Genomic DNA, 12,672 nt, shown 5'->3' with positions numbered 1-12,672 from the left:
GCTGTACCTGCCCTGGGAGTGTTTGATGGGACAGTGTAGAGGGAGCTTTACTTTGTATCTAACCCCGTGCTGTACCTGCCCTGGGAGTGTTTGATGGGACAGTGTAGAGGGAGCTTTACTCTGTATCTAACCCCCTGTACCTGCCCTGGGAGTGTTTGATGGGACAGTGTAGAGGGAGCTTTACTCTGTATCTAACCCCGTGCTGTACCTGCCCTGGGAGTGTTTGATGGGACAGTGTAGAGGGAGCTTTACTCTGTATCTAACCCCCTGTACCTGCCCTGGGAGTGTTTGATGGGACAGTGTAGAGGGAGCTTTACTCTGTATCTAACCCCCTGTACCTGCCCTGTGAGTGTTTGATGGGACAGTGTAGAGGGAGCTTTACTCTGTATCTAACCCCCTGTACCTGCCCTGGGAGTGTTTGATGGGACAGTGTAGAGGGAGCTTTACTCTGTATCTAACCCCCTGTACCTGCCCTGGGAGTGTTTGATGGGACAGTGTAGAGGGAGCTTTACTCTGTATCTAACCCGTGCTGTACCTGCCCTGTGAGTGTTTGATGGGACAGTGTAGTGGGAGCTTTACTCTGTATCTAACCCCCTGTACCTGCCCTGGGAGTGTTTGATGGGACAGTGTCGAGGGAGCTTTACTCTGTATCTAACCCCCTGTACCTGCCCTGGGAGTGTTTGATGGGACACTGTAAAGGGAGCTTTACTCTGCATCTAACCCCCTGTACCTGCCCTGGGAGTGTTTGATGGGACAGTGTAGAGGGAGCTTTACTCTGTATCTAACCCCGTGCTGTACCTGCCCTGGGAGTGTTTGATGGGACAGTGTAGAGGGAGCGTTACTCTGTATCTAACCCCCTGTACCTGCCCTGGGAGTGTTTGATGGGACAGTGTAGAGGGAGCTTTACTCTGTATCTAACCCCCTGTACCTGCCCTGGGAGTGTTTGATGGGACAGTGTAGAGGGAGCTTTACTCTGTATCTAACCCCGTGCTGTACCTGCCCTGGGAGTGTTTGATGGGACAGTGTAGAGGGAGCGTTACTCTGTATCTAACCCCCTGTACCTGCCCTGGGAGTGTTTGATGGGACAGTGTAGAGGGAGCTTTACTCTGTATCTAACCCCCTGTACCTGCCCTGGGAGTGTTTGATGGGACAGTGTAGAGGGAGCTTTACTCTGTATCTAACCCCCTGTACCTGCCCTGGGAGTGTTTGATGGGACACTGTAAAGGGAGCTTTACTCTGTATCTAACCCCGTGCTATACCTGCCCTGGGAGTGTTTGATGGGACAGTGTAGAGGGAGCTTTACTCTGTATCTAACCCCGTGCTGCACCTGCCCTGGGAGTGTTTGATGGGACAGTGTAGAGGGAGCTTTACTCTGTATCTAACCCCCTGTACCTGCCCTGGGAGTGTTCGATGGGACAGTGTAGAGGGAGATTTACTCTGTATCTAACCCCCTGTACCTGCCCTGGGAGTGTTTGATGGGACAGTGTAAAGGGAGCTTTACTCTGTATCTAACCCCGTGCTGTACCTGCTCTGGGAGTGTTTGATGGGACAGTGTAGAAGGGAGCTTTACTCTGTATCTAACCCCGTGCTGTACCTGCCCTGGGAGTGTTTGATGGGACAGTGTAGAGGGAGCTTTACTTTGTATCTAACCCCGTGCTGTACCTGCCCTGGGAGTGTTTGATGGGACAGTGTAGAGGGAGCTTTACTCTGTATCTAACCCCCTGTACCTGCCCTGGGAGTGTTTGATGGGTCAGTGTCGAGGGAGCTTTACTCTGTATCTAACCCCGTGCTGTACCTGCCCTGGGAGTGTTTGATGGGACAGTATAGAGGGAGCTTTACTCTGTATCTAACCCCCTGTACCTGCCCTGGGAGTGTTTGATGGGACAGTGTAGAGGGAGCTTTACTCTGTATCTAACCCCGTGTACCTGCCCTGGGAGTGTTTGATGGGACAGTGTAGAGGGAGCTTTACTCTGTATCTAACCCCCTGTACCTGCCCTGGGAGTGTTTGATGGGACACTGTAAAGGGAGCTTTACTCTGTATCTAACCCCGTGCTATACCTGCCCTGGGAGTGTTTGATGGGACAGTGTAGAGGGAGCTTTACTCTGTATCTAACCCCGTGCTGTACCTGCCCTGGGAGTGTTTGATGGGACAGTGTAGAGGGAGCTTTACTTTGTATCTAACCCCGTGCTGTACCTGCCCTGGGAGTGTTTGATGGGACAGTGTAGAGGGAGCTTTACTCTGTATCTAACCCCCTGTACCTGCCCTGGGAGTGTTTGATGGGACAGTGTAGAGGGAGCTTTACTCTGTATCTAACCCCGTGCTGTACCTGCCCTGGGAGTGTTTGATGGGACAGTGTAGAGGGAGCTTTACTCTGTATCTAACCCCCTGTACCTGCCCTGGGAGTGTTTGATGGGACAGTGTAGAGGGAGCTTTACTCTGTATCTAACCCCCTGTACCTGCCCTGTGAGTGTTTGATGGGACAGTGTAGAGGGAGCTTTACTCTGTATCTAACCCGTGCTGTACCTGCCCTGGGAGTGTTTGATGGGACAGTGTAGAGGGAGCTTTACTCTGTATCTAACCCCCTGTACCTGCCCTGGGAGTGTTTGATGGGACAGTGTAGAGGGAGCTTTACTCTGTATCTAACCCGTGCTGTACCTGCCCTGTGAGTGTTTGATGGGACAGTGTAGTGGGAGCTTTACTCTGTATCTAACCCCCTGTACCTGCCCTGGGAGTGTTTGATGGGACAGTGTCGAGGGAGCTTTACTCTGTATCTAACCCCCTGTACCTGCCCTGGGAGTGTTTGATGGGACACTGTAAAGGGAGCTTTACTCTGCATCTAACCCCCTGTACCTGCCCTGGGAGTGTTTGATGGGGACTGTGTAGAGGGAGTTTTACTCTGTATCTAACCCCCTGTACCTGCCCTGGGAGTGTTTGATGGGTCACTGTAAAGCGAGCTTTACTCTGTATCTAACCCCGTGCTGTACCTGCCCTGGGAGTGTTTGATGGGACAGTGTAGAGGGAGCTTTACTCTGTATCTAACCCCCTGTACCTGCCCTGGGAGTGTTTGATGGGACAGTGTAGAGGGAGCTTTACTCTGTATCTAACCCCCTGTACCTGCCCTGGGAGTGTTTGATGGGACAGTGTAGAGGGAGCTTTACTCTGTATCTAACCCCCTGTACCTGCCCTGGGAGTGTTTGATGGGACAGTGTAGAGGGAGCTTTACTCTGTATCTAACCCCCAGTCCCTGCCCTGGGAGTGTTTGATGGGTCAGTGTAGAGGGAGCTTTACTCTGTATCTAACCCCCTGTACCTGCCCTGGGAGTGTTTGATGGGACAGTGTAGAGGGAGCTTTACTCTGTATCTAACCCCCAGTCCCTGCCCTGGGAGTGTTTGATGGGACAGTGCAGAGGGAGCTTTACTCTGTATCTAACCCCGTGCTATACCTGCCCTGGGAGTGTTTGATGGGACAGTGTAGAGGGAGCTTTACTCTGTATCTAACCCCGTGCTGCACCTGCCCTGGGAGTGTTTGATGGGACAGTGTAGAGGGAGCTTTACTCTGTATCTAACCCCCTGTACCTGCCCTGGGAGTGTTCGATGGGACAGTGTAGAGGGAGATTTACTCTGTATCTAACCCCCTGTACCTGCCCTGGGAGTGTTTGATGGGACAGTGTAGAGGGAGCTTTACTCTGTATCTAACCCCCTGTACCTGCCCTGGGAGTGTTTGATGGGACAGTGTAGAGGGAGCTTTACTTTGTATCTAACCCCGTGCTGTACCTGCCCTGGGAGTGTTTGATGGGACAGTGTAGAGGAAGCTTTACTCTGTATCTAACCCCCTGTACCTGCCCTGGGAGTGTTTGATGGGACAGTGTAGAGGGAGCTTTACTCTGTATCTAACCCCGTGCTGTACCTGCCCTGGGAGTGTTTGATGGGACAGTGTAGAGGGAGCTTTACTCTGTATCTAACCCCCTGTACCTGCCCTGGGAGTGTTTGATGGGACAGTGTAGAGGGAGCTTTACTCTGTATCTAACCCCCTGTACCTGCCCTGTGAGTGTTTGATGGGACAGTGTAGAGGGAGCTTTACTCTGTATCTAACCCCCTGTACCTGCCCTGGGAGTGTTTGATGGGACAGTGTAGAGGGAGCTTTACTCTGTATCTAACCCCCTGTACCTGCCCTGGGAGTGTTTGATGGGACAGTGTAGAGGGAACTTTACTCTGTATCTAACCCGTGCTGTACCTGCCCTGGGAGTGTTTGATGGGACAGTGTAGAGGGAACTTTACTCTGTATCTAACCCGTGCTGTACCTGCCCTGTGAGTGTTTGATGGGACAGTGTAGAGGGAGCTTTACTCTGTATCTAACCTCCTGTACCTGCCCTGGGAATGTTTGATGGGACAGTGTAGAGGGAGCTTTACTCTGTATCTAACCCGTGCTGTACCTGCCCTGTGAGTGTTTGATGGGACAGTGTAGTGGGAGCTTTACTCTGTATCTAACCCCCTGTACCTGCCCTGGGAGTGTTTGATGGGACAGTGTCGAGGGAGCTTTACTCTGTATCTAACCCCCTGTACCTGCCCTGGGAGTGTTTGATGGGACACTGTAAAGGGAGCTTTACTCTGCATCTAACCCCCTGTACCTGCCCTGGGAGTGTTTGAAGGGGACAGTGTAGAGGGAGTTTTACTCTGTATCTAACCCCGTGCTGTACCTGCCCTGGGAGTGTTTGATGGGACAGTGTAGAGGGAGCTTTACTCTGTATCTAACCCCCTGTACCTGCCCTGCGAGTGTTTGATGGGACAGTGTAGAGGGAGCTTTACTCTGTATCTAACCCCCTGTACCTGCCCTGGGAGTGTTTGATGGGACAGTGTAGAGGGAGCTTTACTCTGTATCTAACCCCCTGTACCTGCCCTGGGAGTTTTTGATGGGACAGTGTAGAGGGAGCTTTACTCTGTATCTAACCCCCAGTCCCTGCCCTGGGAGTGTTTGATGGGTCAGTGTAGAGGGAGCTTTACTCTGTATCTAACCCCCAGTCCCTGCTCTGGGAGTGTTTGATGGGTCAGTGTTGAGGGAGCTTTACTCTGTATCTAACTCCGTGCTGTACCTGCCCTGGGAGAGTTTGATGTGAAAGTGCAGAGGGAGCTTTACTCTGTGTCTAACCCGTGCAGTACCTGCCCTGGGAGTGTTTGATGGGACAGTGCCGAGGGAGCTTTACTCTGTATCTAACTCCCTGTACCTGCCCTGGGAGTGTTTGATGGGACAGTGTAGAGGGAGCTTTACTCTGTATCTAACCCCGTGCTGTACCTGATCTGGGAGTGTTTGATGGGACAGTGTAGAGGGAGCTTTACTCTGTATCTAACCCCGTGCTGTACCTGATCTGGGAGTGTTTGATGGGACAGTGTAGAGGGAGCTTTATTCTGTATCTAACCCCGTGCTGTACCTGCCCTGGGAGTGTTTGATGGGACAGTGTCGAGGGAGCTTTACTCTGTATCTAACCCCCTGTACCTGCCCTGGGAGTGTTTGAAGGGACAGTGTAGAGGGAGCTTTACTCTGTATCTAACCCCCTGTACCTGCCCTGGGAGTGTTTGATGGGACAGTGTAGAGGGAGCTTTACTCTGTATCTAACCCCCTGTACCTGCCCTGGGAGTGTTTGATGGGACAGTGTGGAGTGAGCTTTACTCTGTATCTAACCCCTTGTACCTGCCCTGGGAGTGTTTGATGGGACAGTGCAGAGGGAGCTTTACTCTGTATCTAACTCCGTGCTGTATCTGCCCTGGGAGTGTTTGATGGGACAGTGTAGTGGGAGCTTTACTCTGTATCTAACCCCCTGTACCTGTACTGGGAGTGTTTGATGGGACAGTGTAGAGGGAGCTTTACTCTGTATCTAACCCCCTGTACCTGCCCTGGGAGTGTTTGATGGGACACTGTAAAGGGAGCTTTACTCTGTATCTAACCCCGTGCTATACCTGCCCTGGGAGTGTTTGATGGGACAGTGTAGAGGGAGCTTTACTCTGTATCTAACCCCGTGCTGTACCTGCCCTGGGAGTGTTTGATGGGACAGTGTAGAGGGAGTTTTACTTTGTATCTAACCCCGTGCTGTACCTGCCCTTGGAGTGTTTGATGGGACAGTGTAGAGGGAGCTTTACTCTGTATCTAACCCCCTGTACCTGCCCTGGGAGTGTTTGATGGGACAGTGTAGAGGGAGCTTTACTCTGTATCTAACCCCGTGCTGTACCTGCCCTGGGAGTGTTTGATGGGACAGTGTAGAGGGAGCTTTACTCTGTATCTAACCCACTGTACCTGCCCTGGGAGTGTTTGATGGGACAGTGTAGAGTGAGCTTTACTCTGTATCTAACCCCCTGTACCTGCCCTGGGAGTGTTTGATGGGACAGTGTAGAGGAGGCTTTACTCTGTATCTAACCCCCTGTACCTGCCCTGGGAGTGTTTGATGGGACAGTGTAGAGGGAGCTTTACTCTGTATCTAACCCCCTGTACCTGCCCTGGGAGTGTTTGATGGGACAGTGTAGAGGGAACTTTACTCTGTATCTAACCCGTGCTGTACCTGCCCTGGGAGTGTTTGATGGGACAGTGTAGAGGGAACTTTACTCTGTATCTAACCCGTGCTGTACCTGCCCTGTGAGTGTTTGATGGGACAGTGTAGAGGGAGTTTACTCTGTATCTAACCCCCTGTACCTGCCCTGGGAGTGTTTGATAGGACAGTGTAGAGGGAGCTTTACTCTGTATCTAACCCGTGCTGTACCTGCCCTGTGAGTGTTTGATGGGACAGTGTAGAGGGAGCTTTACTCTGTATCTAACCCCCTGTACCTGCCCTGGGAGTGTTTGATGGGACAGTGTAGAGGGAGCTTTACTCTGTATCTAACCCCCTGTACCTGCCCTGTGAGTGTTTGATGGGACAGTGTAGAGGGAGCTTTACTCTGTATCTAACCCCCTGTACCTGCCCTGGGAGTGTTTGATGGGACAGTGTAGAGGGAGCTTTACTCTGTATCTAACCCCCTGTACCTGCCCTGGGAGTGTTTGATGGGACAGTGTAGAGGGAACTTTACTCTGTATCTAACCCGTGCTGTACCTGCCCTGGGAGTGTTTGATGGGACAGTGTAGAGGGAACTTTACTCTGTATCTAACCCCCTGTACCTGCCCTGGGAGTGTTTGATGGGACAGTGTAGAGGGAGCTTTACTCTGTATCTAACCCCCTGTACCTGCCCTGGGAATGTTTGATGGGACAGTGTAGAGGGAGCTTTACTCTGTATCTAACCCGTGCTGTACCTGCCCTGTGAGTGTTTGATGGGACAGTGTAGTGGGAGCTTTACTCTGTATCTAACCCCCTGTACCTGCCCTGGGAGTGTTTGATGGGACAGTGTCGAGGGAGCTTTACTCTGTATCTAACCCCCTGTACCTGCCCTGGGAGTGTTTGATGGGACACTGTAAAGGGAGCTTTACTCTGCATCTAACCCCCTGTACCTGCCCTGGGAGTGTTTGAAGGGGACAGTGTAGAGGGAGTTTTACTCTGTATCTAACCCCGTGCTGTACCTGCCCTGGGAGTGTTTGATGGGACAGTGTAGAGGGAGCTTTACTCTGTATCTAACCCCCTGTAACTGCCCTGCGAGTGTTTGATGGGACAGTGTAGAGGGAGCTTTACTCTGTATCTAACCCCCTGTACCTGCCCTGGGAGTGTTTGATGGGACAGTGTAGAGGGAGCTTTACTCTGTATCTAACCCCCTGTACCTGCCCTGGGAGTTTTTGATGGGACAGTGTAGAGGGAGCTTTACTCTGTATCTAACCCCCAGTCCCTGCCCTGGGAGTGTTTGATGGGTCAGTGTAGAGGGAGCTTTACTCTGTATCTAACCCCCAGTCCCTGCTCTGGGAGTGTTTGATGGGTCAGTGTTGAGGGAGCTTTACTCTGTATCTAACTCCGTGCTGTACCTGCCCTGGGAGAGTTTGATGTGAAAGTGCAGAGGGAGCTTTATTCTGTGTCTAACCCGTGCAGTACCTGCCCTGGGAGTGTTTGATGGGACAGTGTAGAGGGAGCTTTCCTCTGTATCTAACCCGTGCTGTACCTGCCCTGGGAGTGTTTGATGGGACAGTGCCGAGGGAGCTTTACTCTGTATCTAACCCCCTGTACCTGCCCTGGGAGTGTTTGATGGGACAGTGTAGAGGGAGCTTTACTCTGTATCTAACCCCGTGCTGTACCTGATCTGGGAGTGTTTGATGGGACAGTGTAGAGGGAGCTTTACTCTGTATCTAACCCCGTGCTGTACCTGATCTGGGAGTGTTTGATGGGACAGTGTAGAGGGAGCTTTATTCTGTATCTAACCCCGTGCTGTACCTGCCCTGGGAGTGTTTGATGGGACAGTGTCGAGGGAGCTTTACTCTGTATCTAACCCCCTGTACCTGCCCTGGGAGTGTTTGAAGGGACAGTGTAGAGGGAGCTTTACTCTGTATCTAACCCCCTGTACCTGCCCTGGGAGTGTTTGATGGGACAGTGTAGAGGGAGCTTTACTCTGTATCTAACCCCCTGTACCTGCCCTGGGAGTGTTTGATGGGACAGTGTGGAGTGAGCTTTACTCTGTATCTAACCCCTTGTACCTGCCCTGGGAGTGTTTGATGGGACAGTGCAGAGGGAGCTTTACTCTGTATCTAACTCCGTGCTGTACCTGCCCTGGGAGTGTTTGATGGGACAGTGTAGTGGGAGCTTTACTCTGTATCTAACCCCCTGTACCTGTCCTGGGAGTGTTTGATGGGACAGTGTAGAGGGAGCTTTACTCTGTATCTAACCCCCTGTACCTGCCCTGGGAGTGTTTGATGGGACACTGTAAAGGGAGCTTTACTCTGTATCTAACCCCGTGCTATACCTGCCCTGGGAGTGTTTGATGGGACAGTGTAGAGGGAGCTTTACTCTGTATCTAACCCCGTGCTGTACCTGCCCTGGGAGTGTTTGATGGGACAGTGTAGAGGGAGCTTTACTTTGTATCTAACCCCGTGCTGTACCTGCCCTTGGAGTGTTTGATGGGACAGTGTAGAGGGAGCTTTACTCTGTATCTAACCCCCTGTACCTGCCCTGGGAGTGTTTGATGGGACAGTGTAGAGGGAGCTTTACTCTGTATCTCACCCCGTGCTGTACCTGCCCTGGGAGTGTTTGATGGGACAGTGTAGAGGGAGCTTTACTCTGTATCTAACCCACTGTACCTGCCCTGGGAGTGTTTGATGGGACAGTGTAGAGTGAGCTTTACTCTGTATCTAACCCCCTGTACCTGCCCTGGGAGTGTTTGATGGGACAGTGTAGAGGAGGCTTTACTCTGTATCTAACCCCCTGTACCTGCCCTGGGAGTGTTTGATGGGACAGTGTAGAGGGAGCTTTACTCTGTATCTAACCCCCTGTACCTGCCCTGGGAGTGTTTGATGGGACAGTGTAGAGGGAACTTTACTCTGTATCTAACCCCTGCTGTACCTGCCCTGGGAGTGTTTGATGGGACAGTGTAGAGGGAACTTTACTCTGTATCTAACCCGTGCTGTACCTGCCCTGTGAGTGTTTGATGGGACAGTGTAGAGGGAGCTTTACTCTGTATCTAACCCCCTGTACCTGCCCTGGGAGTGTTTGATAGGACAGTGTAGAGGGAGCTTTACTCTGTATCTAACCCGTGCTGTACCTGCCCTGGGAGTGTTTGATGGGACAGTGTAGAGGGAGCTTTACTCTGCATCTAACCCCCTGTACCTGCCCTGGGAGTGTTTGATGGGGACAGTGTAGAGGGAGTTTTACTCTGTATCTAACCCCCTGTACCTGCCCTGGGAGTGTTTGATGGGACACTGTAAAGCGAGCTTTACTCTGTATCTAACCCCGTGCTGTACCTGCCCTGGGAGTGTTTGATGGGACAGTGTAGCGGGAGCTTTACTCTGTATCTAACCCCCTGTACCTGCCCTGGGAGTGTTTGATGGGACAGTGTAGAGGGAGCTTTACTCTGTATCTAACCCCCTGTACCTGCCCTGGGAGTGTTTGATGGGACAGTGTAGAGGGAGCTTTACTTTGTATCTAACCCAGTGCTGTACCTGCCCTGGGAGTGTTTGATGGGACAGTGTAGAGGGAGCTTTACTCTGTATCTAACCCCCTGTACCTGCCCTGGGAGTGTTTGATGGGATATTGTAGAGGGAGCTTTACTCTGTATCTAACCCCCAGTCCCTGCCCTGGGAGTGTTTGATGGGACAGTGCAGAGGGAGCTTTACTCTGTATCTAAACCCGGGCTGTACCTGCCCTGGGAGTGTTTGAAGGGACAGTGTAGAGGGAGCTTTACTCTGTATCTAACCCCCTGTACCTGCCCTGGGAGTGTTTGATGGGACAGTGTAGAGGGAGCTTTACTCTGTATCTAACCCCCTGTACCTGCCCTGGGAGTGTTTGATGGGACAGTGTAGAGGGAGCTTTACTCTGTATCTAACCCCCTGTACCTGCCCTGGGAGTGTTTGATGGGACAGTGTAGAGGGAGCTTTACTCTGTATCTAACCCCCTGTACCTGCCCTGGGAGTGTTTGATGGGACAGTGTAGAGGGAGCTTTACTCTGTATCTAACCCCCTGTACCTGCCCTGGGAGTGTTTGATGGGACAGTGTAGAGGGAGCTTTACTCTGTATCTAACCCCCTGTACCTGCCCTGGGAGTGTTTGATGGGACAGTGTAGAGGGAGCTTTACTCTGTATCTAACCCCCTGTACCTGCCCTGGGAGTGTTTGATGGGACAGTGTAGAGGGAGCTTTACTCTGTATCTAACCCCCTGTACCTGCCCTGGGAGTGTTTGATGGGACAGTGTAGAGGGAGCTTTACTCTGTATCTAACCCCCTGTACCTGCCCTGGGAGTGTTTGATGGGACAGTGTAGAGGGAGCTTTACTCTGTATCTAACCCCCTGTACCTGCCCTGGGAGTGTTTGATGGGACAGTGCAGAGGGAGCTTTACTCTGTATCTAACCCCCTGTACCTGCCCTGGGAGTGTTTGATGGGACAGTGCAGAGGGAGCTTTACTCTGTATCTAAACCCGGGCTGTACCTGCCCTGGGAGTGTTTGAAGGGACAGTGTAGAGGGAGCTTTACTCTGTATCTAACCCGCTGTACCTGCCCTGGGAGTGTTTGATGGGACAGTGTAGAGGGAGCTTTACTCTGTATCTAACCCCCTGTACCTGCCCTGGGAGTGTTTGATGGGACAGTGTAGAGGGAGCTTTACTCTGTATCTAACCCCCTGTACCTGCCCTGGGAGTGTTTGATGGGACAGTGTAGAGGGAGCTTTACTCTGTATCTAACCCCCTGTACCTGCCCTGGGAGTGTTTGATGGGACAGTGTAGAGGGAGCTTTACTCTGTATCTAACCCCCTGTACCTGCCCTGGGAGTGTTTGATGGGACAGTGTAGAGGGAGCTTTAATCTGTATCTAACCCCCTGTACCTGCCCTGGGAGTGTTTGATGGGACAGTGCAGAGGGAGCTTTACTCTGTATCTAACCCCCTGTACCTGCCCTGGGAGTGTTTGATGGGACAGTGTAGAGGGAGTTTTACTCTCACTCACCATTGCCTTTCCCAGGTAGTGTCGATTGCCATGGGTTGGTGCTGTTGACTCCGTTAAACGTGTAACAATTACCGTAGACCGGGTGATGAAATGTGGTATGGTTACTGGAAATAGAGAGAGGCAAGAGTGAGAGAGGGATAGGAAGGAACCAGAGCCCTACTCTCTCTCTGTCATTCCCTCTCTCTCCCTCTCTCCCCTTCTCTTTCTCCTCACTTCCCCTCTCCCCCTCTATCGCCCCTCTTCCCATCCCCCTCTCCCCTTCCATTTTCTCCCCTTCCCTCTCTCCCTTCCCTCTCGCCCCTTCTCTCACTCCCCCTTTCTCTCACACTCTCTCCCCTTCCCTCTCTCCCCTTCCCTCTCTCCCTTCCCTCTCTCCCCTTCCCTCTCTCCACCTTCCGCCTCTCCCCTTCCCTCTCTTCTCTTCCTTCTGTTCCTTTCACCCCTCTCTCCCTTCCCTTTCTCCCTTTTCCCCTCTCTCCCCTTCCCTCTCTCCCCTTCTCTCATTTCCCCCTCTCTCTGACACTCTGTCCCCTTCCCTCAATCCCTTTCCCCATCTCCCTTTCCCCCTATCTCCCTTCCCTCTCTCCCTTCCCCCCTCTCCCTTCCCTCTCTCCCCTTCCCTCTCTCCCCTTCCTTCTCTCGCCTTCCCTCTCTCCCTTCCATCTCTCCCTTTCCCCCTCTCTCCCTTCCCTCTCTTCTCTTCCCTCTCTCCCCTTCTCTCACTTCCCCTCTCTCTGACACTCTCTCCCCTTTCCTCTCTCCGCTTCCCTCTCTCCCTTCCCTCGCTCCCTTTCCCCTCTCTCCCTTTCCCCCTCTCTCCCTTCCCTCTCTCCCCTTCCCTCTTTCCCCTGCTCTCACTCCCTCTCTCTCTCACACTCTCTCCCATTCCCTCGCTCCCCCTCTCTCCTTCTCCCTTGCCCTCTCTACAATTCCCTCTCTCCACCGTTCCTCTCCCCCCTCCATTTCCACCTTCCATCTCCCCCCTTCCCTCTCTCTCTCCCCTCGCTCACACACTCTTTCCCTTTCTCCTTCCCTCTCTCTCTCCCCTCTCTCTCACACTCTCTCCCTCTCTCCCTTTCCCCCTCTCCCCTTTCCTCTCTCCCCTTCCCTCTCTCTCCCCTTGCCTCTCTCTCG

The 12,672-nt window shown here is 52.5% G+C and overlaps 1 protein-coding gene across 1 annotated transcript in view; it reads right to left on the bottom strand.

Annotated features, from left to right (window-relative positions):
• Nucleotides 1–11,642, bottom strand: part of LOC139241418 (amiloride-sensitive sodium channel subunit alpha-like) — a gene marked incomplete at its 5' end in the record, with an annotated part of 35,435 nt that extends 23,793 nt beyond the window's left edge. The window contains one exon of the mRNA XM_070869977.1: nt 11,539–11,642. Coding sequence (XP_070726078.1) covers nt 11,539–11,642 — 104 coding nt within the window. The remainder of the gene's footprint in view (nt 1–11,538) is intronic.
• Between the last annotated feature and the right edge of the window lie 1,030 nt (nt 11,643–12,672).

Source organism: Pristiophorus japonicus, unplaced genomic scaffold (genome assembly GCF_044704955.1).
Source record: "Pristiophorus japonicus isolate sPriJap1 unplaced genomic scaffold, sPriJap1.hap1 HAP1_SCAFFOLD_1065, whole genome shotgun sequence".
Lineage (NCBI taxonomy): Eukaryota > Metazoa > Chordata > Chondrichthyes > Pristiophoridae > Pristiophorus > Pristiophorus japonicus.
This window is presented reverse-complemented; position numbering and strand designations above follow the sequence as displayed.